The sequence below is a fragment of the Brienomyrus brachyistius genome, chromosome 16 (genome assembly GCF_023856365.1).
Source record: "Brienomyrus brachyistius isolate T26 chromosome 16, BBRACH_0.4, whole genome shotgun sequence".
In the NCBI taxonomy this organism is placed as follows: domain Eukaryota; kingdom Metazoa; phylum Chordata; class Actinopteri; order Osteoglossiformes; family Mormyridae; genus Brienomyrus; species Brienomyrus brachyistius.
In genome coordinates this window covers 23,890,833-23,917,953 of record NC_064548.1, presented here as the reverse complement: position 1 = coordinate 23,917,953, position 27,121 = coordinate 23,890,833, and the positions used below count along the sequence as shown (strand labels likewise).

General features: G+C 46.4%; 1 protein-coding gene across 1 annotated transcript; it reads right to left on the bottom strand.

The window, feature by feature from the left end:
• Positions 1-953: 953 nt before the first annotated feature.
• LOC125710300 (G protein-activated inward rectifier potassium channel 1) lies at positions 954-26,904 on the bottom strand. The gene is made up of 3 exons (XM_048979885.1): positions 26,227-26,904; positions 25,407-25,623; positions 954-1,885 (listed from the first exon to the last, which is right to left on the bottom strand). The coding sequence occupies exons 1-3, from the start codon at positions 26,902-26,904 to the stop codon at positions 1,260-1,262; spliced, it is 1,521 nt and encodes a 506-aa protein (XP_048835842.1). The 3' UTR covers positions 954-1,259.
• Positions 26,905-27,121: the final 217 nt, after the last annotated feature.

The following is a 27,121-nucleotide window of genomic DNA, read 5'->3' as shown; positions in this document are numbered from 1 at the left end:
ATGGTGGTGCAGTGGTTAGCACTGTTGCCTCACACCTCTGGGTTTGAGTCTCCGCCTGGGTTACATGTGTGCGGAGTTTGGATGTTCTCCCCATGTCGTCGTGGGGTTTCCTCCAAGTACTCCGGTTTCCCCCCACAGTCCAAAAACATGCTGAGGCTAATTGGAGTTACGGAATTGCCCATGTGAGTGAATGGTGTGTGAGTGTGCCCTGCGATGGGTTGGCCCCCCATCCTGGGTTGCTCCCTGCCTTGTGCCCATTGCTTCCAGCATAGGCTCTGGACCCCCCACGGTCCAGTAGGATAAGCGGTTTGGAAAATGGATAGATGGATGGATGATATGTGCACCATGCACTATGAGCAAAATCATTCTCTAAAGCTTTTGTACTCCAGTTAGTTTTTCATATGTGGAAAGCCATCTATCGAATCAGAAATAAGTGAACTGATTTTATGTTATAAATCGTGATTACCCCTTGTGTTTATTTATTTTTTTCAAGAGGGTGGGGGGTATCATCCAGCGGTTGATTTTTTCCCAGGCATTAAAAAATGCAATGTATCTCACTCAAGACAAATTTCAACCCCTGTATATTTAATAGCTAAACACAAGTGCAAATCAATAGTGAAAATAATTTGTTTAGTTAAGGCTAATCATCCGGCTCCATTGCCTTGGTCTAACTAATTCAATAAGTGTAGCATGCATTCAAAATAACATTTTGGATAACACAAGTTGACATTAAATAAACTAATCAGCGCAAATTGGATGTAATGCACCTTCCTGCACGCCGCTCGCTCAGCAACCTGTTAAGTATGAATGTTTCCTCTTGATGAGTTTCAGCAGTTAAGCCTATTTATTTTAATATTTTCTTTAAAACCATTTTGTGCGTGTATATATATATATATATATATATATATATATATATATATATATATATATATATATATATATATAAAATCTATAGTTAAATGCCATGCCAGAAAAAAACAGACAAAGAAATGCGGCATTACATGCACTTAGTGAAATACATGCTGCTTCTCCGTAGCTATCATACAACAACCTGAAAGTTGAGGTCTGAGGTCTCTTATCAAAGCTGTGTGTACTTACACCCAGAAGTGCATGTAGTACTAAAATCCATTACCCTACTTTATATAGAGTATATGTGTACATATTTCATATATTTATATATTCAGTGTTCTTAAATATAAGAATGTAGTTGTTAGCAAATTGCAAAGTCATTGGAAGGGGCACTGTGGGATTTGGGTTCTCTACGTAAACCGGTCCGAATTCATTTTCCTGAGTTTTGGGGGCAGGTGTCCGTCCATGCGTCCCCCGACTGCCACGGCCCCCACCCCTCCCCCGCTGCCGGCCAGCTTCTGCAGCTTGGGGGGCAGGTCCGCCACGGACTGGCTGATGGGCTCGACGCTGACGCGACCCGCCTTGCCGCCCTGCCTCTCCTCCAAGACGCCGGGCACGGAGCTGATACGCTGGAGCTTGACAGGCAGCTCGCCCAGGCTGTAGGTCATCTCTGAGGCCGTGGAGCTCATGCGCAGGAGTTTGCGCGGCAGCCCGTCACGACCTGTCATCTTCTGCAGCTTGGAGGGCAGCTTGGTGGTGCTCTCCACCGCCACGTCCCCCAGCGACTCCAAGCCGTCCAGCGAGGCGTCCCGGTCCCCGCTATTGCTCAGGGAGGGTGCCGTGAGCGGGGAGGAGAGGAGCAGGGCCTCTTCCTGCTCCTTCACGCTGTATGGAGGCGTCGGGACCTCAAACGTGGCGTGAAACTGGGAGTAGTCCACCTTGAAGAAGCCTTCCTCTAGAGAAATGACCGGGAAGAAGCGGTGACCCCATAGAACCTCATCTTCGGTGTAGGACGTCCGTGCCTGGCAAGTCATGCCTGGAGAACAACAATGACAGAAGGCCGTCATAACAGGCCGGGCCCAGCCAAGCGTGCTTAGCATGAAGGGGCATTTTGGACATTGAGACAATATTAATCAATCTTTTCCCAAGCAAAGGAGGAAATGTAATTCTGTTAAACACTAAAGAGACACCGGTGAGCCTCTTGTCCTCTGACTATAAGCAATAAAATCAAAACATACAGAGGACAGTACAGAGGAGCCCAAAGACAATTGCTGAATGGGGTCAAAGGGACACAGTGACCTTCCTGCATAACATAGATTCCACCAAACACCACTGATGTTTAGCAAACTAGTGCATCTTTTATGTATGGAAAAAATGCTTTTTTCATTGTGTCATTTTTCCAAGTTTTATAAAAATTCAACAATTCTCAGAGCACCTACACAGGTCCTCCCCTATCAGTGCTTTATGAGATCTTTCAGAAAATAGCACATGGTCATATCGATATTAGCAAACTTTCCTCCACATGCGAGAGATGTGGGAAGGTACACCTCTTACAATAGTCATATAGCTTCACCTCCATCTCTCATGGCTCAGGCTACACCCTGATCCGACGTGCACCTTGGCCTCACTAGGGAAGGCCTCATTTACATATTTCCGGGTCTGTTCTGAACCCGCCTTTGTGAAATGTCAATGGCAAAACAACAGAACACCCCCTCAAAAAAGGATGAAGGATGAAGTGCACTCAGCTTCTTGCCACTTGAGCGACAGGAACACCTTTGTGCATGTGTGTTAGTGTGTGTGTGTGTTTATTTTTGGTTCTAAAGATCGAGGTGCTGTGATTTGTCCTCCTGGCCTGTATATACCATTAATCACCTGAGGCTTCTGGAAGGTTCCAGCAATATTACATTTTTTTGTCAGGCGTCAATGTGCAGGTGGAAGGCACAGAGATAATACGGAAGTTATAAACGTTTATGACAGACTCCTGTGCAGGAAATACATGGTTTCGTAACAGACAACAACATATGTCTGGAAGGCCATTTAATTACCATTAGCATTTACGGAGGAACAAACTGTAATGTAATAGCTACTGCACATGCATGGTCTGTGTCATAAGCAGGATCTAACGTACGTATTTTGTTAGCTTGCTACTGCGAAATGCGCTTCAGCTCTTCAAAATTGTATTTTGGGCGCCCGAGCAGACTGAAGCAGCCAGTCGACTAGGGAGAGGGAAAAGTCAGCGAATACAGGGGTTCAGTGCGGTAGACGGATGGCGACGTGGAACGGCAGACTCTCTATCTCCATATCCACAGGTGCCAGTGCTGAACCGAGAAATACCCACACGGGGTCAGCAAGTAGGTACCCTGAGACAAGAGCACGACGATGGATGGGAAGGTGTTTGCGTATGTGGTAGCTAACATCTGCATTAGCATTACAACCATTATATATATATATATATATATATATATATATATATATATTGTAACTGCGTTTTAATTCAAACAACTGCATCCACGCAACCATCCGTCTTCCATATCTGCAAATTAAGTGCTGGGCTGCAGTGAGCCTCTAGGTTAACTTAGGAACACAGGGTACGAGACCGGAAACACCCTGCACAAGATGCCAGTCTTAAATCTGACATGTAGGCACATTAGTTAGACATGTATTACATATAAGAATAATTCAAAAACAGTGATATCTGTAGATAATAGCTATACACAATAACACTAAATATTTCCTATTTTTGAACAAAGTGCAACGGTACAGTGGGGTACTGCTATATTAAATGTATCAGATTAATTGTACTGAATTTCTGCTCTTTCCAAATGTACATCACCGACTCGCTCCAGTATCACACGCACACTGAGACACAGGATGATGAAAGATTAAACAATCAGGATACATTTTGTTACATAAGACCTTTACATGGTATCTGTGCATTTCATTTGGACATGAGCTATCAGTCATTCTCAGAACTTTCCCTGTTACATTTCCATTTAGAAAAGCTACTGGTGTACGGATGTGGAATTGTACACGTTTTGGCGATTTTTCTTTGACAGAAACGGAATAATGCAAGGGAGAGGTGTGACTCCACTGTGCCTTGCGCCCAGAAATGTCTCATCTGCGGGTTTGGAAAAGCCCAAGCAGAGTGACCAGGCCCTGTCAGGCCGCTTTGGAGCTGCAGGACGTGGACGGCCTTACGGCCCCCCCCACCAGTGCAAAGCCCATTTCGCCTGGATCCGCCTCTGAGTAGAATCGTCTTGATGGCCCAGTCCAACTCAGCCACGTCGGCATGCTGCTGTGTGGCCTCCTTTCCTGGGGGGCGGAGCTGGGCGCGATGCCCTGCTTTCAGCAATTCGACGGAGGGCAGCGCAGTAGTGTAGCCCTTTGACGTCGGGACACGGTCGCTGCTGCTGTCGTTCACAAAGCAGGGGAAACGGGATTCTGGGTCAAGTCCCAGTTGGTCCTGAGTCCAAGAAGGGTGATTCCAACACGGCTTGGGTACCGTGCGTAAGAAAGGTACAGAAGACCTTCTTCTACATAAACATGTTTAAATGCATAACCATTAAAAGGCTAAGAGCTCACCCTGAATGTCATAGTGGATAGTTTTAAAAAAATGATAAAACATCTAAAACGTTAATAAAATAATGCATATTTTTTCTTTTCTGGCATATTTTTATTTTGTCCTGCCTGATGTCTTGCGATATTTTAGGACTTCTGTACTACTAAACTGCCCGAGTTCTGCCTAAAATGTATAAAAATATCCCTTCAAAAATGGCTAACATTTCTTGGAAGTGAAAGGTACTGTTCAGGATGGGTCAGTAATCTCAAAAGTAAAACATTTTGCTGCATAAGGGATTAAATTGATTTGATGTCTGATCTATTTTTATGGTATCCTATAAATGGAAACTGGGATAAAACACACTGGCATCTTGCAATGGCAAACCGCCTTAAAGTCCTTGGATTAGGTTTATTTAATGAGCTCAAGGCAAGTAAGGCCCAACTTCTGTAAGCTTCATTATGGAAATGGTTCTAATTAGAAGAATTACTTAGCAGACAAAAAAATCTAAAGAACAATGAGGAACTTCTTCCTGAGACCCGGGTGAGGCTGTGAACAGAACCATGTGAAATGAGGGTGGGAGGAGAGAACAAGGACTTCATTTGGGGAGGGGGATGGAGACGGATTTAATGAGGAGGTGGGGAGGAGTGGAAAAAAAGGTGATGGAAAGGGATAGAGTAGGGTAAGGGAGGGGGGGCACTTTTTGGGTGAGAAAAACAGTGTCTTACATGACTGTAAGAAGGCGCAAGCAACATTCATGGATGCACTCATCTCCTGATGTCAGCCCAGGACATCTACTGTACACACACACCAAACCTAACCCCCTCCACTACCTCACATTCTACAGTCAGGAGAAATCCTGCTGCGTTTTTGTCTGTGCCCTCCTCATCCTCCCTACCCTCCTCATCCTCCCTCGCTTCCTCATCCTCCCTACCCTCCTCATCTTCTCTACCCTCCTCATCCTCCCTCCCTTCCTCATCCTCCCTACCCTCCTCATCCTCCCTCCCTTCCTCATCCTCCCTACCCTCCTCATCCTCCCTCCCTTCCTCATCCTCCCTACCCTCCTCATCTTCTCTACCCTCCTCATCCTCCCTCCCTTCCTCATCCTCCCTCCCTTCCTCATCCTCCCTACCCTCCTCATCTTCTCTACCCTCCTCATCCTCCCTCCCTTCCTCATCCTCCCTACCCTCCTCATCCTCCCTCCCTTCCTCATCCTCCCTACCCTCCTCATCCTCCCTCCCTTCCTCATCCTCCCTACCCTCCTCATATTCTCTACCCTCCTCATTCTCCCTACCCTCCTCATCTTCCCTGTCCTCCTCATCCTCCCTCCCTTCCTCATCCTCCCTACCCTCCTCATCTTCTCTACCCTCCTCATCCTCTCTACCCTCCTCATTCTCCCTACCCTCCTCATCTTCCCTGTCCTCCTCATCCTCTCTACCCTCCTCATCTTCCCTGTCCTCCTCATCTTCCCTGTCTTACTCATCCTCTCTACCCTCCTTATCTTCCCTGTCCTCCTCATCCTCTCTATCCTCCTCATTCTCCCTACCCTCCTCATCTTCCCTGTCCTCCTCATCCTCTCTACCCTCCTCGTTCTCCCTACCCTCCTCATCTTCCCTACCCTCCTAGTGCTCCCTACCTTCCTAAACTGTCATGGAGTCTCATAGTGGGATGCAGGACCTCAAACACAACCATTCTGCGGTGCTGAAGTAAGCAAACGCTCTTAGAAAGAAGCCCCCCCTAATCCCCAGTGTAATAACAGAGGGGCAGATTCTCAGGCTAACTCACTTGACAGCTCTAAGGATCACTGTTTGTGTACCAGCCCTCTTTCTGAGGGGATCCAGGTGACACGATCCCCAGTTCTTACTTAACACACACAGTGGCGCCTTCCTGCCAAATTCCCTCGAAAAAAAAAAGCTAGTAATTGAGTTTTCAGGACATAAATATCGATTCCCTCCTCTTCGCTAACTCAAAATACAACGCTAATGTCGTTTTCCTTGGAGGTACAGCCATTGGAAGGTGGATGGATGATGCCGCAGTAAACTGTCCCTTTGGTTTGCCATTTCGGCGCATTCTTCTGGGCGTTGCTCTTCCACAGCTCACATTACATGCGACCTTTCCCAACAAACTTATATGAGGGATGGTGAACAGGCTGCAATTTTGCTGCCCTGTTCGACGTTATACCACTTTCGAGAAAGTCAACGCCTACGACAAGGTCTAATTCTGGTGAGGAAAGTTGAAGGTTTAAAGCAGTTTCATCGCATTTATGCCCAAACGGTAGCAGGTGTAAAATGCCAACCTGGGTAAGCAGGGCTGTAGTCCAATCAGGTGTGACATCACTCCAATCGCCAAGGCAACGTATAAACTGGAAGACCTGCTATCTTCTGACATGATTTTCTGCCAGAATAGTGAGGTTGCCGTGGGTGGGTAATACTGTACCCTGACACCTCCAGAGTTGCACGTTCAATTCATACTCCCAGTTTAGTGTGTGCTCTAGCTTCCTCCCAAAGACACGCAGTGTCAGAGTCACATGTATGTGACTCTAAATTGCCCAAAGTGTGAGTAAATATGACCTGGAATGGGCAGGCAGCCAGGGTGCCCCTTACCTCAAACTCATGATGACATCATACCAGATAAGCAGTTATGGAAAAGGAATAGATGGCATGGTTACAGAAATGGACACAATATGTCAAAATTCTTAACAGGTCAAGTCTCAATCAGTTCATGAATTTGAATTATAGTTAAAATCAAGATTGAGAGTTTGAATTTAAGGAAGCAGAATTAAAATGGAGTTGAATTCACATAAATTCATAGACACAGTGTGGCTGCAGCTGTAATAACACAACTTAATACTTCAATATGAATTACAAATAAACATGCTTACATACACATAAACACATACTGTAACATTGTTTGAAAAATGTCGTGTTATTCGGAATGAAAGAATGCAACATTTTAAGTGTCACTTATACAACAGATAATTTAGCTGTCATTTTGTGTACCATATTGCAGGAGCTCTTCATACAGTCATACAAATGAGCCTCACAAGCGTGTCCATCTGACAACCCACAGACACTCAGAAAAGCTACTGCTAGCACACATACAAAATGTATATTTGTTAGAATTGGCTAAAAGTTCTATACAATCTTTCCTTTAAAATCATGCAAATCTAAAGTATACTTCACTGTACAAGTATATGTACAAGGTCAGTATATTCAGTACATCTACCATCTAGGAAGTAAATGTATTATATAATTATCAATGCTTTACTCTCGAATGACATTCATGTGTGACTGCATTGAATTTACTTGAATTGAAATGAATTAATTTATCTTCCTGCAAATCCATTTCCTTTAAAAATCCTGCAGGTCGTGCGGCCAATTCACTTCCAATTCCAATTCATCTATGAAATGGGACACAATTCATAAATTACGAACTTCGCACAACGCTGATTATTATGAAATTTATTACAGTAATTCAATGAATTTAAAGAATAAAAGTCCACAATGAACAGATGGACATTTCCTCTGTCTCTTGTAAGATTTGTCCTGTGCAGTGGGAGGATAAGATTATTCATTATAAGCTATTGCCAAATAACCACATCCTCCTTTTTCTGCTTAATTCTCATAAGCAGAAGGATGGAAATAATGTTTCAGTTTGATAAATAACATCTGTCTTCTACTCTGACCTGCTGTGGCCACAGCGTCTTCTGCTGGGTATGAATCCCCCCCCCCCCCCCCCCCACACACACACACACACACACACACAGTCACAGACATTATTCTTTGTTCTGGAGTCTGCTGTACGTGAAGTCTCTACAGCACGTCTATGGTCCAAACAGTGCCCGGCCCTTGGCGTTCCCCCTCTCTCGGGCACCCCTATACTCCACGAGAAGCTCGTCAACGGTTTGTCTCAACCGAGGGGAAACGTTCTATTAGCCTAATGGGCTAATCAGAGTTTAAGGGGAACATCTGCCGGAACAGAAGCCTGGTGCGCTGTAGCCCACGGCGACGGCAAATTTCTGCTTTTACCAGCTCGCTGGGCATTCAAGGGCGGCGGGCAGCGACAGCGCTTAATGAACTAATTAACTAATCAACTTAAAAGACCACATTGGGCACTGGTTCTAAATGTGTTTCTGTTGTTTCACCACTGGCAAAGGGTTATGGACCAGATCCCGCCCTTCCCCCCCCACACCTCTCCCCCAAAAAAAATGCTTTGGGTATGACCTATGAACATTAAAGTCATCCAGGTTTACTAATACTATTGAGGTTACTACGGCATCGCATCACTTCCGTGTGGATGTCCTGAATCCTATTTTAAAACACAGCAGGATTAGCAGCAACAGTAAACTCTATCCATTAAAACGAACCCAGAAACAATGGCATGGCGTGAGTGTTCTGAAACTGCCTTATGTAATCCTGGAAAGTCATACCTGACAAGAACTGTGGGTTTCTATGGGAACCACTGTCTGCCCGAACATACAAACCTATATGGAGGCTGAGTGGAGCCCACTTTCAGAGCTGAGACAGAACCGCAGCCTGTAAATGCGGCGCAGACCGCAGTCCCAACGGCGTAATTATGGACAGAGGATCAAAGAGTCACGGTCGACATGAAGTCAGGCCACTAATGTTCCCAATATCTGCATTTAGCTTTTTTATCCATCAGCTAATGTTTCAATTGACCCTTCGATCTCATCAAGAACCTTAAAAATAGGCCAGATTTATCATTAGTTACATCAGTTTCATCCCTTTAATAATGGATACTAGTACTATGCCAAATGACAGACACACAAACAAGACATAAGAAAGGGATTTTGAAGTCTTAATTTACTCAGTACTCCAGTCTGCTTACAAATAATTATATAATTATATTATACTCATAACTCATGTCCTAGAACATTTTCACCCACCTTTACAGGAGATGTTTAAGGTCATTACTCTCAAAAAGCCAGCTTTCTCCTTCATAGCTCCTCAGCCCGATCCTCCGACAGCTGCAGGCAGTGAAAACGTGGAACGTCTGGGGCCCCCTGAGGGCCGGGCTGGGAAACACTTGCTTTACAGAATCTCAGTGCTCCCCTCTTCGGTCACACCCAGCCCAGAATCCAGTTATCTGCCGTGCATGTGGTCGTTCCCCATAGCGCCACCCACCTCCAGACGCTCCCAATACCTAATCAACCACACACTGAATCCAATCATTCAATTTATACTTATTCTGTGCACTGTCTCCATTTTTAGATCTGAGATTAAGTTTGACCTATGCATTTGCTTCTCCTAGGCTGGCTGTTTGGATCACTTTAATTGGTTTTGGTTCTGATTCGGTTTCTGGCAGTGTTCTGTCTTAGCTGAGTTCTTGACTCTGTCTTTACTCTTTGGCGTTTGAGTCCCCTTCTGCACTTGGGCCCTGTAGCTTACAGTGAGCAGTTCAAGTCCTGTCAGCACTAGGTACTCTGAGGCTCGTCTGCTGAAAAGAAAAGGACTGACAGGCAGAAGCCAGACCGCCCGGCGTGTGCCTCTCTGGGTGTGCCGTCCGCCTGCCTGACAGTGTGCTCTGTGCTCAGGAACCTCATTAAAGCCCCATTTCCCTGTCCTGCACCTTACTACCTCACAAACATTGCTCACTATTCACGTTTCTCGTCACACGTGCCCCTGTAATTGTCTCAGCTTTTCTTTTTTTCTTTTTCCAGAAAGCCCCAAAGCATGCCAAAATGCGAATGCGTGCTGGCCTCCTCAGGTGCATGCAGGAAGGTTCTGGAAAGGGGATCCGGCATCATCAGCGGGCACTCAGGCGCTTCTCCATCTCAGTGCCCCCCGCGGGTACAACTGCAGAGGAGGTGAAGCTACTATATTTCTCTCATCGACGAAAGGCTGAGCGACGCACACACAGCCGGCCCGATGTACAGAACACGTTTCCATGCCTACAGGTGCACCAGAAATGGGTTCATCGCTCACATACGTTTGTCAATGCTAGGTACCGACAGCAAAAACCAACTGAAGGTCTTTTTCCATCAGGGAGCCATTAACAATTTGGAAGCACAAGCCATCTTTCAGAACTAACGTACAACTATATCTGCTTGACAGAAAATACTAGAACTTTACTACATCACTAGCCCTACTAATAATTTTGCTAATAATGAAACATTAATCTCTGAATTATTATCTCGTCATTGCACATACATCACTGAAATGCATGAGTGTCAAACACGTGGGTGACAGATTAAGGGATTGTGTCTCTCAGAAGTCTGGGTCAGGCAACCTTCTCGCTGAAGGAAAGGTGTCTCTAACTCTCTCCTGTGTAGAATTAGTGTCATAAGTGTGGCAGAAAAAGGGTTAAAAATCTACGAAACTGATGGCAAAGCCCCATTTCCCAAGTCTGTGGACTGTGAACTTAATGGCATTTCAGTGGGTTTAGTGATACCATGACCGAGAGAGAGAGCCACAATGGAGTGTAGAGCCACAATGGAGTGTAGAGCCACAATGTAGTGTAGAGCCACAATGGAGTTTAGAGCCACAGTGGAGTTCAGAGCCACAATGGAATGTAGAGCCACAATGGAGTGTAGAACCACAATGGAGTTCAGAGCCACAATGCAGTGTCGAGCTACAATGGAGTGTAGAGCCACAATGTAGTGTAGAGCCACAATGGAGTTTAGAGCCACAGTGGAGTTCAGAGCCACAATGGAATGTAGAGCCACAATGGAGTGTAGAACCACAATGGAGTGTAGAACCACAATGGAGTTCAGAGCCACAATGGAGTGTAGAGCCACAATGGAGCGTAGAGCCACAATGGAGTGTAGAGCCACAATGGAGTGTAGTGCCACAATGGAGTGTAGTGCCACAATGGAGCTGGGTTCGTCAGTTTCCTGCATGTCCTCCCCATACAGATGCTTAAGCACACTGCATCGCCACAACCTGCCCCTAAGTGTCTGCACGCTTTTTACGGTCATGACAGAAGCTGCAAGGTCAGTACAATTGAGAATCATTTCTTACTACTTCAGCATGAAGATGGACAGATTGTCTAGATTAAGGTCAGACCTCACTTCATCTGCCGAACATTAAGAAATAGAAATATCTCACGAAACCTGTCTGATGGGGCTGCGATAGGACACATAATCATTGTGTACCGTTCATACATCGTTTTCGGTTTGGTACGCACAACGAAACAAATGAATACATATATTAACATGGGCAGAACCTAAATTCACCAGTAGATGTTGATGAGGGAAAGTATTATACTAATTGTGGCTGTGGGCTGGTTACAGCTTGTGCTGGTTAGTCAGTCATAATCGGCTATTTAGGAACATTTCCAAATAAATTACACTGGGAGCGCTGGAAACAGAGTAGTTGAGTAGAAGAAGACTGTCTGTTAGCTCTGTTATACCCAAACTCGGATATGTTGCTAGAAACACATACAACATACTAATTCGTTTGAGACGACATGCTCTGAATGTGTGTATGACCGAAGCAAGGTAGCAATAGCACTGACAAGTTAGTCTGCCACAGGCATTTAAGGCACATTTGCCAGGAAATTAAGTCCAGTCTAAAATAATGATTATTGCTATGGGGGGGTTTATCACCATACATTCTGACCCATACTTGGTGGTAGATGGGATTTAGTTCAGATGGGATTTAGTTCATTATGATTGTTGAGGATATTTTTGATGTTACATTATATTTTTGATGAAGTTTATTTTACATTTTTATTTTTACAATGTGCAAATAAGCATCTCTCAAGATTAGTTATTCAGACACATTGTCAGACACATCACCTGTGTTCCTACATCAAAATGCTCCTAATTGTGTCTTTTTGCAGTTTTAATTAAAAAAAATCAAACAAATTCAGTTTCCTCTGCTGTACTGAAATTGCACTATTTGCACTAAATTGTGAACCTGAAACTGAAGTTTGTACCAAACTTTGTATATTTGTACACCCCCACTGACTGGCATCATTCATGTGCACACACACACACACGCACACACACACGCACACACACACACACACACACACGCACACACACACACACACACACACACACACACACACACACTGTCAAAATAACAGGTTTTCATCACATTATGGGGGCATTTGGGTATATCTGACCCCCACACACACAGTCAAACACACAAGTGAGCTCAGATGTTTGTACTGTTATTTTTGTACAGATATCCAGCTGATTCTTGATTTATAATCAAGAAATGCATGATTATTAGCAAACAGATACTCAAACAGAACACAAACGCGAATGGAGGTGGGTGGGATTTTCCATCTCTTTAAAAAGAAAAATCTCTGGGATATAAAGTTTTCCAGATAGAGGCGTTTATTTTATCTAACCTGTTACACACACACTCAGCATGTGCCCCCCCCCCCCCCCCCCCCTGCAATGCCAGCCAGGGGTGGACGCATGCTGTGACGTGCTCCACATGTGAAATCAGCCCCGGAGTGAGCAGGTGGCCCAGGGATGTTAAAGTCATCTGTGTGCCCCTACTGCCGCTCGCTGTGGCTGGGGAGGGGTGCGCAGCAGAAGTTGATCGTGGGCCAAAACGAGAAAACACGTGTCAAGCGACAAAGCTGTCTGTGAGAGGCCCGCTGCGCGGCGCTCATGTGCATCAGCTTATCTTACACTAGCAACCAGCTACGGACATTTCACTGCTCAGTTAGTACCGATGTGCAGAGCAGGCCTGGCTGGCGGTGACGGATTTAGGCAAACGGCGGACTGTTTGTACGGCCCTCGTATGGGAAAATTTGGTGGGAATATTTGCAAAATGCGTGGGCATCAAAATCTCAGCTGGCCGGCCCGTGGGTGGGACGCCGGAATGTCACTTTGCTAATGGGTGGCCCAATGAACAGCAGCCTTCCCCGCCAGAAAGACACATACGGAACTATTTATCTGGGTCACAGACAGGAATGGGTCCCATCCCAAGCAGCACAGAACGCAAGGCAGGGGACACCCTGGACCGGACGTCCATCCACCACAAACATACACGCACTACGGGCGACTCAGCGATGCCAGTTAGCCTGGACTGCATGCGGAAACACTTCAGCACAGAAGAACCCTGTAAACACTACATAGTACTGCAGAGGAGGGATTCAAACCCCTAACTCTGCCGGCCTGGGGCAGAAACTCCACCCACCAGGCTACACTGATGTATGCGGCTGCGGCATTAAATAAAACACAGCATGTTACGGGGCACAGTTCTGAGGGCAAAACAATGGTGCAGGTTAACCTTAAGGTTATTTTGTGACTTTATTGAGAAAAATCAATACAAAATGGCTCAGTGTCCCTTAAAAACAAACAGGGAAAATGTTACTGAAAACCCTCAAGTCCTTGGTAATGTTCTCCCAGGGCCTTTCCCTCTCTTATTTCTGACAAACCCTCCCCTGGCTCCTCCCCCCGACCCTATAAAAACCCAAACCAGGCAATTAGCCTGATCAAGGTCAGCAGGGTTTAATTATCTGGGTCAGCTGTAGGCACAGGACTGAGCAATCTCACAGCAACGCAGAAGCAGTGTGAAAGCCAGCCGTCTTCCTGGTGTAAATTACCCACAATGCTCGGGGCCAGGTCAAAGGCATGCTTCAACAGGAACCACCTCTGCTTGTTAGGGCATGCACCTGTCCCCCATAAGGCTAAGGGTGACCTTGGTGCCTCCTTCTCGCACAATGTTGAGAACGAGCTCCGGTCGGCCCAGGCCGGGACCACGGGCAGCCCGGCACCGGAAAACACGATAACGTAGCAGAGTGCCTGCTGGCCCAGTTCTGAGGGAGGTCAGCCACAGAGATGAGAGTCTATAGGCCATGAAAGTTAACAGAAGGAAGACAGTGGAGAAAAGCTAAAAAATGCATCAAAGGAAACCAAAACTGTTCCAAAACAACCTGCCTATCATCTTACTACCACTGCTCCATACAAAGACACAAAAATAATTATATACTGTCTGTAAAACATTCAATGAATGTTTCATTAAAGCCAAAAATTACGCACAATTTGTATTTCTTATACAAATGACAGAGAATCTCTTTGCGAGCTGTCGTCTGGGTTTTCTTTGTCTGCAGTGGAAGCAGAGAATTGGGCACGACATGAGCTTAGGTTACGTTCAGCTGCTTCTGTTGGTGAGTCTGAATACACATGAAGCACTGGGTGCCGGAAAAAGAGCGGGGGGGGGGGGGGGGGGGGGGTTAGTGAAGCCAGGGTGAAGCAAACCACAAACATCCCGCTTTGTGGGGGAGGAGTTGGCGATGGGGAGGGAAGGTTAGTCACAGGCCCTACAGGTAGTGTGTTGATGTAGCGTTGGGCAAGGACATGGACAAGGCTTTGGTCATAGACAGGTCAGGAGAGATGGGAAAAGGGTAGAATATCGTAGAGGGAGGAGAGAAGGGTGTGGAATATCGCAGAGGGAGGGGAGAAGGGTGTGGAATATCGCAGAGGGAGGATGGAAGGGTGTGGAATATCGCAGAGGGAGGAGAGAAGGCTGTGGAATATCGCAGAGGGAGGACGGAAGGGTGTGGAATATCGCAGAGGGAGGACAGAAGGGTGTGGAATATCGCAGAGGGAGGGGAGAAGGGTGTGGAATATCGCAGAGGGAGGACGGAAGGGTGTGGAATATCGCAGAGGGAGGATGGAAGGGTGTGGAATATCGCAGAGGGAGGACGGAAGGGTGTGGAATATCGCAGAGGGAGGATGGAAGGGTGTGGAATATCGCAGAGGGAGGATGGAAGGGTGTGGAATATCGCAGAGGGAGGACAGAAGGGTGTGGAATATCGCAGAGGGAGGACGGAAGGGTGTGGAATATCGCAGAGGGAGGATGGAAGGGTGTGGAATATCGCAGAGGGAGGATGGAAGGGTGTGGAATATCGCAGAGGGAGGAGAGAAGGCTGTGGAATATCGCAGAGGGAGGAGAGAAGGGTGTGGAATATCACAGAGGGAGGAGAGAAGGGTGTGGAATATCGCAGAGGGAGGACAGAAGGGTGTGGAATATCGCAGAGGGAGGATGGAAGGGTGTGGAATATCGCAGAGGGAGGAGAGAAGGCTGTGGAATATCGCAGAGGGAGGAGAGAAGGGTGTGGAATATCGCAGAGGGAGGAGAGAAGGGTGTGGAATATCACAGAGGGACGATAGAAGGGTGTGGAATATCGCAGAGGGAGGACAGAAGGGTGTGGAATATCGCAGAGGGAGGAGAGAAGGGTGTGGAATATCGCAGAGGGAGGAGAGAAGGGCGTGGAATATCGCAGAGGGAGGGGAGAAGGGTGTGGAATATCGCAGAGGGAGGATGGAAGGGTGTGGAATATCGCAGAGGGAGGACAGAAGGGTGTGGAATATCGCAGAGGGAGGACGGAAGGGTGTGGAATATCGCAGAGGGAGGATGGAAGGGTGTGGAATATCGCAGAGGGAGGATGGAAGGGTGTGGAATATCGCAGAGGGAGGAGAGAAGGCTGTGGAATATCGCAGAGGGAGGAGAGAAGGGTGTGGAATATCACAGAGGGAGGAGAGAAGGGTGTGGAATATCGCAGAGGGAGGACAGAAGGGTGTGGAATATCACAGAGGGAGGACAGAAGGGTGTGGAATATCGCAGAGGGAGGAGAGAAGGCTGTGGAATATCGCAGAGGGAGGAGAGAAGGGTGTGGAATATCGCAGAGGGAGGAGAGAAGGGTGTGGAATATCACAGAGGGACGATAGAAGGGTGTGGAATATCGCAGAGGGAGGACAGAAGGGTGTGGAATATCACAGAGGGACGATAGAAGGGTGTGGAATATCGCAGAGGGAGGATGGAAGGGTGTGGAATATCGCAGAGGGAGGATAGAAACACAGAGGAGGTTAGAGAATGTTCCAGATGTTCTCAACTAAACAACACCCTAAACAGAGTAGATATCACTGACTCCGGGCTGCTTTGAAATCCGTTAGATTTATGGGACAGGAATGCTCCGGAAAGAATGGGGATAGAACATAAAGACATGATGTTTACTAAGCTTGATCGTATCAGAATGAAACAAATCAGTCACTCAGGACAGAGAAATTTCAGTAAAGTAATGCTTGTAGGTACACAGATGGGTGTAATTAACAGTACACAGCCTGGGAGAGCTCACTGTATATTCAGATAACTGGAGATTTCCATCATGTTATAAAGAAGGGCAGGCAACTGAAAAATAATAATTTTTGGTTTCTGAAAGCACTGACTGAGAGATATCAGCTACTTGCACTGTGCCACTTGACAGCAAAGAGAAAATCCGGCAGCAATTAATGACTGTTCTGCTGCATAAGTTTCTGTACAGCAAAATAACAAAAGCAGAACTACTACTGCTGACATAACTGGAGGGCAAGGAGATGAAATACCAGAGCACCCTGACAGGCCCAGTGTTAGCATCTCACTACCCCCAGGCTCTCCTGACTGCACTGTTTTGCTGACATCACTTCCTGTCACATATCACAACCAAACTATGAGGTCCCGTCACATTTGAGGAACTGAGCCAGAAGAGAAAGAAGATTTAAAATCCTGTAGGATGGGGTCCCTAATCTCACTTGCTTCAGATGCATATGGACACTATGCATATCACATTGGATGTGGTAATGTAGCGAAAGGACCAATGACTGAGGGATTAAACTGAACCCTCACTGCAGGAATGACACTGCAGAATCTCTGGGGGCCTGCAGTGTCACGTGATGCCTCTGAAAATCCCACGGGGGTTTTCCACTATTGGTCAAAAAATCTTCCCTATTCCAGTCTCCGGGGAACAGTGCAATGCAGCATGTATCCACAATGTGTGAATTTGATTTATTAGGTGAAAAAGGGAGAGAACTGAGCCTTCATATTTATGTTTTTTAAGTGTGCATATTCAAAATGTACTGTCGAACATAATGTGGGTTGAAAACACCTTACAGAAATAGCCCTGTTAAAATGAAAATAACACTATGCAAATTCACTTCAATTTTCTTCCCAGCACTAGTGATTCACTGATCTATCACAGTCTGTATGGATTGTGCCCTATCACTCCCACTCTACGTGAGAGTTTTGTCCGATGCGTGGCACTACAAGCCTCGCTAAAGTCTGCCTCCTCTTCCAGCAACTTTGGGGGATGCCCCTCTACTTTTATAGGCTTTCATTTTCACGGCAAAGGATTTTAATTAGGACCCTGAACGATCTGTGCCTTTTAAAAGGTCCTGTTCTCGGAACCAATAATTGTGAACAAGAAAGGATTTCACACTGTGCCGACGAAGAGCACGGACTGGAATCGTTACATCCAGCACCAGACTGGACATACTGCTTCCTGTCCTAGACAGACTGGTTTCTTTGTGTCTATGAGCCTCCGCTCTGCACTGGCAGAGACCTCAGGCCCAGAATGCCCCAGACAGTGTGAGACAGGGATGCTGTGTGCTCCAACTGGACTCTACCCTCAGGATCTACACCCCTCTCGTGAGAGAAGGTCTCTGGCACAGATGGGAGATTTTCCCCTAGGAGGAAACTCAAAATCTCCATGGCTTTACATCTTGGACGTGGTGCAATCGTAAGAATCCACAACCTTAACTCCCACGCAAGCCAGGGAGCAATTTAGAAGATGGCTGTGTCTTTCTCTTCGTTTATGGATTTGGAACCAAGCGGCTCCCTGCAGATCAATCCTCTCCAGACATCCAGGAGGATGATGTCAACTGTCAGAGGCTCTACGGCGGGGGTGAGCGTCTCTGTTGAGCTCTTCAGCACTTCAGCCCACTCCTCCTATTCCTACAGACAGTCCAGTCCCCTCTGATGCTGCTCAGGGCTGATATGAAACCTCCAGGTCACCCATCCTCCCCCACGCAAATACCTGAAGCCCTTAGGCCAAACCTCCCTTCACTATCGTTCTGAATTCTTTAAAATGTTTGTCCTTCCTGAAGTGTTTCTCTTTTTTTTTTGCTCTATTCAGTAACAATAAGTGTGATGCAACCCAGCGTTCCCTTGTTCCCAAAATAAAACTGTTGGAAGCCAAAGCGCTGGAAGCCAAAGTATTAAAAGTGCCCATTTTTAATTATATATGCTCTACAGTGAGGAAGACAGCACTGGAAGAATATCTAGAGGTGTCAGTGTTGACCGGACTTTTATAAATCACCACAGAACACGGCTGCTGCATAATGGCTACAAATATCCCCCGTTTGACCAAGGTTGTGTTGTTCTAAACTCTGACTCCTTGATTGTGCCTCTTACTGACAATGATTTATTACCAGCCGGCACAGACATACAAAAATCCTTACAGTCAGGTAATTACAGCCCTCACCCTCAGGAGTACTACCGTTCACCCAAACCACGTAGTTAATCGTTGACATCATAGCTGGAGAGCTCAGTAAATTATCTTTGTAATGCACGATTCCTAGTAACAGAAAGTTCCTGAGAAGTCACCTTGCACTCTTACCTACGACTACCAATTTGGCCAACGTCTGTACTCTTCTGACCTCATTTGGAGTCCGTCGTTCTTCCAGACACCTCCAGCAACTAATTATGAGGCTTGTTCTACCGTTTTTTAATGAAAGGTCTTCAGAACTCCCTGTTTTCTGTGGATATATAGTGACACTGCATTTCTTAATGGCCTAGTTCCCCAAATGCAAATCGACCGCAGAACAACTGGACACACAGCCGCTCTGCCAGATGCACCATTATTACCCTGTGGGTAAGTGGACCTCGGATTTCTGCGACCGGCACCCTCCAGAAGCCTAGCGGCCCTCAGACACTCTTTTGCCAAAATAAACAGCCACACCTGGCCAGAATCGGCTACTGGGGACTCTTCTGCAAACCGGCAGGGACACATCAGTCCCGACATAATCCCTCACACTCAACAGGCAACCTTACAAATCACCTAAAGATCTGAGTCTATTACACTTGGCAGGACAGCGGGCAGTGAAGGTCAGGAGGAAAACAGACAGCCGTCGCTGCTCCTCAGATGCTGGTGGTAATTGCAGGGACACAGAGAACCACGTGCTGCACCCACCATCGCAATGCACACAGCAAAAAAAAAAAGAATGAAAGAGAGAGGTCTCCCAGTGGGTTAGTCCTAGTGAAGATTATTATTATTAAACGGCCTCAGATGGAGGTGTCTTTCTTTTTAAAGATCCTTTGGTTTGCAGGGAACTAGGCTATTAACAGCATTTGTCACGTTAACGTGGAATACAGAGGGAGATCGTGAAAACAGGCGAAGGGAATGTGAACTGTGCACTCTCCTCTGCCGACATGCATACGATTCACACGTATTCTGATGCAAGTTGGGAGGCGCAGATAAACATAAACAGCGCTTACGAAATCAATCTAAAGGCACAGCTCCTGGCTCCCACGCCACCTACACGCATCTCAGCATGAAGGCACAGCGGCTGCACACCGACAGGGAAATTCTACCCTTCGCAGATCGGAGGAGGCGCTCACTGGCTGTGGATAAACTGGCCATGGAGCCTGTCCGTTCCTCCTCCTGTTTGGTGGCTGGCGTTTACCCGCCTCACTCTCATTTAGGGCTGTGTTTGCCAGTCCGATCCTCGGGGGACCCACAGTCGGTCCATGTTTTTGTCCCCCCCCCAGCTCCCTACCTGGAGAATTGAAAAGATCAGTGTCATATATATTTTTATATACTTATAGTGCCTTTTGCAACAGAGTCGCCCTGAGGCACATTACATGGGCGTGTTGTGATACATTACTTCATTAAGACAGAATAATACGAAAATGGGGAAAAGGGAAGATGATGGAAGAAAGCAAGAAAGGAAGAAAGCAAGCAAGGAAGAAAACAAGCTGAATAACAACAGAGGAGAGGAGCCAAAAAGAAAAAAAAATCTCTGGGGATCCAAGGTCAATTGGATGCCCAACCCCCCCCCCCTCAAGTGGACTTGTAAACTTGTGTAAACTTTTTAGGGAAGAAACATCACATGGTGATTCCCATCCTCTGGGGCAAAATGCAGAAGCCGGTTTGTTAAAAAGGACTGAAAAATGGGCAAGTTCAACGACTGAAATGCACATTCACAGTGACCACAGAGGCAGATGGCGAGTTCCTAGCAGCAATTACGTAAAGGGTTCCTAAAAAAACTGCACGCATTACCCCGAAATGCACCTTGTAACAGGCTGCTACACACACTCAGCACCTGGGGGAGAGACTTATGGGGGGGGGGAGGGTGGTGCGGCACTGCCAAGATTAAACCTGCACGAGCGGAAACTGCGAGTTTGGTTTGGAAATCTGCGACGCTGCACATCCCAGGAGACGGGTCCCGTTTCGCTTGTAAGATAGCGGCTGCGGTTTTTACTCCACGCTGTAGTGCATGAAGCATTTTAGGCAGCCCAAATCACATTCTACATAACAATGATATCTGTGTTCTCCCAAATCGTTAATGGATAGGCACATTATTAAAAAAGAAAAAGAATCGAAAATTTTTCAAGCACAATATGTTATCAAACAGAAATGTACGGGGAGTCAGCTACCAGTGTTACGCTACGGGAATCGCTAGCTTGAGTTTTCTGGGGAAATAATAACACAACTGCTATTTGTGCTTGTTTGTTTTCTGTTTTTCTTTCCCTGGAAGTCAAATGAGGCTGCACTGCCAATTCTACGGCAAGGTTAAATAACTTAAGTAAGAAATTACAGGTTAGCCGTCCATAATTAGCGGCGACGGGTGTGCTGAAGAGCTGTGGTGTGATTGTTAGCGACTGAACGTCTGTAACACTGCTGAGAGGACGACTTCCATTTTCCCTCTCGGTCGGTTTACTTTCCCTGCCCTATATGTGAATGTAGGTGTTAAACCAGAATCTTAGCAAAATTTAGGCCCTGAAATGATGACCAGACAACATAGTCAAACTGACCGTATGAGTGGAAAGATATTCTGCATATCTGACCATGATAGGCAGCTGCGTGCAATGCAGAGATAGGGGACATGACTTTCGATTAATGGTTTAAAAGTTGGTCAATTTAAAGCTGCCAGAATACCACTAGTACATCCCACTAGTTTTTGCTAATTTCAGTGCGCTTTAGAGAACTTACCCTATCATTCCATTGAATGGGTTTTTTTTGTGCAACCCAGGCTTGTAGTTTATTGAAGTCCCTCCATCTCTGTCTCAGCTGCTTATCCTGGACAGGCATTAAGAAGGCAGGCAGCACAGGGCACAAGGCTGGGGTACACCCCGGGCAGGATGCCAGTCTATCACAGGGCACAGGGCTGGGGTACACCCCGGGCAGGATGCCAGTCTATCACAGGGCACAGGGCTGGGGTACACCCTGGGCAGGATGCCAGTCTATCACAGGGCACAGGGCTGGGGTACACCCCGGGCAGGATGCCAGTCTATCACAGGGCACAGGGATGGGGTACACCCTGGGCAGGATGCCAGACTATCACAGGGCACAGGGCTGAGGTTCACCCCGGGCAGGATGCCAGTCTATCACAGGGCACAGGGCTGGGGTACACCCCGGGCAGGATGCCAGTCTATCACAGGGCACAGGGCTGGGGTACACCCTGGGCAGGATGCCAGACTATCACAGGGCACAGGGCTGAGCTTCACCCCGGGCAGGATGCCAGTCTATCACAGGGCACAGGGCTGGGGTACACCCCGGGCAGGATGCCAGTCTATCACAGGGCACAGGGCTGGGGTACACCCTGGGCAGGATGACAGACTATCACAGGGCACAGGGCTGAGGTTCACCCCGGGCAGGATGCCAGTCTATCACAGGGCACAGGGCTGGGGTACACCCAAGGCAGGATGCCAGTCTATCACAGGGGACAGGGCTGGGGTACACTCTGGGCAGGATGCCAGTCTATCACAGGGCACAGGGTCTGAGGTAAACCCCGGGCAGGATGCCAGTCTATCACAGGGCACAGGGCTGGGGTACACTCTAGGCAGGATGCCAGTCTATCACAGGGCACAGGGCTGGGGTACACCCAAGGCAGGATGCCAGTCTATCACAGGGCACAGGGCTGGGGTACACTCTGGGCAGGATGCCAGTCTATCACAGGGCACAGGGCTGGGGTACAGCCTGAGAGGGATGCTAGTCTATCACAGGGGACAGGGCTGGGGTACATCCTGGGCAGGATGCCGGTCCATCACAGAGTACAGGGCTGGGGTACAAGCTGGGCGGGATGCTAGTTTATCACAGGGCACATTTGATCCCCACAAAGTAATATAAACCTAGTCCACACACACACACACACACACACACACACAAGGCAGAGATAAGATGTCGACCCCCACACTGGGTGTGTGAGGCGGCAGCGTTACCCGCTGTGCCAGCATGTCCACCATCCATCGGCATCTATACTGTCAGTTATGTTGACGTTTTTGAGTTTTACGGGCTTTCTGCCATATCTGTTCCCATTCGGTATACATATTTTAAGCGTTCAGTACCGTGATCTTAAATGAGGGCTGAGGAGAAGTGAAAAAAAATGGTTTCCATGGAAACAGAGTTACAATAGTCAAGAAAGTATCTAGGGACAGAGACTGTTCGTCAGATTTACAGATATACTGTTTTCATACTAGTGGTTCATACTCTCAATCCCTCTCCTAATTCAACTGGCCAACAAATGGAGCGGCTTCGCTAAATAATGCAAAGCTCACATCTGATTGCCCCCTCGTTCATTTTAAATTCACCTTACTCGACATCTACAGTATGTATAAACCAAGAAAATCTATATTTCACCAAATAACAAGGGAAGCATTTCATTTCGAGAATTATATGCATCTTAAATGTTTCACACTACCCGCGACCCAGTAGGATAAGCGGTTTGGAAAATGGATGGATGGATGGATGTTTCACACTATGAGCACTGGTTTTTAAATTAATAGGCTGGGAACAATACCTTTAATGTACATCAGTGGAGTAAAATATTCCGAGTCCCTAAAGCTCTGGGTAGAGTTAAATATCTATGTATTATCTCTAGCCACCACTAGACTGGAGGTCACTCAGGAAGTCCGTGATCATGAAACTCAGCACAGCTTAAAGGGTGAGATCTGAAGTTGAGGTCACAGACAGAGTATTTACGAGCAGGCCAGCCCAGAAGAGGTAAGCCAACCTAGGACAGTCAGGGCAGTAGTTAAATGTCAAAGCTTTACCTTCTTGTCAGAATGAGAAAGTTAAGAAAATCACTCACAGAAACCCAGGGGGAGAATACAAGCAGAGAGAGAGTTTGGATCTTTAAATTTGGACAGTGGTCATGCTAGCGCCAAGCCTTCATTCCAACACACTGTTAAACCCGTTCAGTTCACACTCAATATCAGGCCAACGTCTGTGTGCTGCTGAGTTTGATGACGGCATGCTGTACCAGAGCCAGTCGGAAAATGTCGCCCAAATACCGGTGGAACTCAAGTCCACTCTGCTTTTCTCGTCGTGTAGCCAGAATATCGACTCCCAGCTTAAAACACTCCACATCACGGACAGCTTACATAACAGTACCCTCCACCTGACAGGTCTGGGGGCTATTAAAGAAACAGGGCCTACAGCGGGCCTGCCGCTTGCCCGTGATCTGAGGGATTTTGGTAGCATGACATCATGTAGACGGCGCCCTGAGCCCCTCTGCGTGATTCCCTCTTTTCAGTCTGAGTGACATTGTTTCTTCACAACCAGCACCCAGAGTCTCCCGGTTCGCTTCCCGTCACATTTTCACCAGTAAAAATAAACGCATCTCACTTGTTTGACAATAAGACAAGTTGACTATAACCTTAGCTTTCCCCCAAAAAAATAACTAAATAAGATGAACACTTGTCAAACAATTTCTTCAACGATCATCACCGTCCGTCAATTTTGTTACAAAACATATGCATGTAAAATGGGTGCATAATTCATTCTGCTAATTGCTACGAAACAAACACTGTAATTTTCCCTTTCTTCACAACAACCTAAGGTGGGCCCTGCTTAATTTCTGTAAGGACTACATTTCCACGCTAACTCTCCTGACCAAGTGGGAAGGCCATCAACAGAATGCATTTGATCTACTTCATCACAGCAGCACTATTTAAGCAGACAACAAGGCACATCAACTCTGATGACAGCCTTAATCCATAGTTTGGTTAAACAGCCCAGTATCACTGCACTGGGCAGATCTATAAATAGAGGATGTAAGTCAAAAATTCAGCATGCTTTCAAGTGAGAAAGATTACCTCATAACGGTCGGATTATAGCCGGGACACGGAACAACAGTCAGCGGCCACCAAAACACATAACGGTCAAAATTACATTCGGCTTAATAAAATTTCTTATTTTTTCATAATCTTTCCAATGCCTTAAAGGGACATATCTACACAAGGCCTGCTTATCGTTATGAGGCAGGTGGAGGACCACGTCTTTTTGCCGTCCTAGTGAGTAAAATGGATGATTCAATCAGAGAAAGGTGGGCCGCCAGTCCATTTGTTAAGTCTAATGTACTGTCGATAACGGTATCAGAAAACAGCACGCTGTGTAAATTATTCACTCCTCTTATGTAAGGATCTGCAGTGTTTGTACACAGAAAAATCCCCAATATTTCAGCCATTTTCCTCTCGTAGGCAAACCGAAAGTCTAAGTGTGCATCACCCCCAGCCAGATACAGGAACTTAGCGAAGAAAATACTTAAGGCGAACTACAACCTTATTTTTGCAAAAGGAAACTAGAGCCCAAATTATCTTTCCCTTATTAACCATCCAAGACAATGTATTCCTCACAAAGAAAGGCTGGTTTGTTTCTGTTGTAACGAAATCATTTAAAACTGGACCTGTACGTATTACTTTTGAGATCCTGACAGATGTGTTCTAAGGCCACGAATAAACGCCACGCAACGGCCAAGCACTAAAGGAATGTCTTACGGAGTTCACACAAAGACACGCTGCTCTAATTTCATCCTCCCAAGATACTTTTATCTTGACCAACGTACACCGAATATTATAGCGTATAAACCCCCGGAGCCATTCAAGTTGCTCAATGGTAATTTAGTTTAATTGGTAGAGGCCATTCAGCTCATTTTCTTTTATTTTTCATAGAGTGCTTTTGAGTGTTTTTACAGTTACATGTCATTTCTTGTGCTTGTGCGCTTCTGCAGGGGCACGACCGCGCAGGACGGACTGACCTGTGGTCTCCACGATCCCCTCTAAGATGACGACGATCTCGAACTGCTCGGTCTGCATGGAGCGCTGGGACAGCTCGTAGAAGGGGCTTCGGCTGTCGATCACGTGACAGATGGTCAGCGGTGACACCAGAAACAGCTGGTCGGCGCCGGTGCTGAAGCCCACGTCCAGCTCCAGCTGGTCCAGCGGCAGGAACTCGCCTTCGGGCGTCTGGCGGGACTGCGCGGGCATGCAGAGAAGCGCACATGATGAAGCCGTCTCGGCGGCTGTTTACATCTCGTCAGTCATCAATCATTGCCCGTGCAAATCCAATTAAGTTCACATCAGATGCAGTTTTTTCCCTAAGAATCATGGGCGTTAATCGAATATAAGTCTTTTCAAATTACGATTTATTAAGATGATGCCGCAGGGTAATAGCATAACGACTCCGGAAAAAAACAAAATAAATTAAATAAACCATTGCGGTGGATGATAGTTTCTTGCTTGCCATCTTGAAATCATGAACCATTACTGTATTGCTGTAAAATAATCATGAAGAAATTCATATATTAAGATTGTTTACATTTTTTACAATTCTACATATGGGGAGAAAAAAAAATGCCTAAGTTTTTATGTACATATACGTCATCCAGTTTTCGCTGAAACCAATATATGGAATCCAACAGGGACACTTTTCATTGCATAATCAAAAATGCACAAGTACACAGGAATAATTAATAATGACATAGGCATCATTTTAAATTCTGGCAACGAATTCATTCAGGAGCGTTCTTGTTAACTGTGAATTAACTGCTAGGGGTTTTATATGGCAGTAAGACTTACTTTCAGCAGTTTGCAGCGAATTTGCGCAGAGACCATATGGCTATTGCGCAGGTTGCCGACTCGAAACATCAGAGTTAGTTTCCCATCTCGCATGGAAATAGCTGCATGTTCACTAAACATCAAAGTCTCTGCCCTTTTCTTGGGCTGCGACATTTTTATGAACATGCAGCCAATTAAAAAGGCATCTACGATTGATCCGAGAATTGACTGGAAAAGGAACAAAATGATTCCCTCTGGACATTTGTCCGTAATATACCTGTAGCCGTAGCCTATAGTAGCCTCTGTCTCAATAAAGAACAAAAACGCCGATGGAAAGTTATACACATTGGCCACGCATGGCGTATACTTGTCATCGTGGGCTCTGTTGAGATCTCCTCTTATGTAGGCGATGACCCACCACATCGAAGCCATGAAGAGCCACGCCACCGTGTAAGTAAGGATGAAAATGAACAAATTCCAGCGCCATTTAAGATCTACAAGGGTGGTGAATAAGTCCGAGAGGTATCTGCTCGTTTCGCCCCCCAGGTTTCCGTGCTGGACGTTACATCGTCCGTTCTTGTCCACGAAGCGCTGCCTCTTCTTCTTCTTCTCCGCGGTCGGCTGGTTGAACCCAGAGCCGCTCGACGAGGTGGTCACTACCTGATAATCGTCCCCAAATTTCTTTCGAAGTGCAGACATAATACGCTGACAACAGTCTTAAGGGAATGATGGTAAGGATTCAACGCGCAATCCCTCTCCCCTCCGTGCCGTGATTTGACTTGCTGCGGGTGTGTTTTTTTTATTGCATGCGTTTTACTGGTGTGTAAAAAAGAGAGTAGCGCAACTGCTACTTCCAAAAATATTCAGTGATCGATAAAGGTCCACTCTTTTCCTACAGCAGTTAGTAAAAAAATCC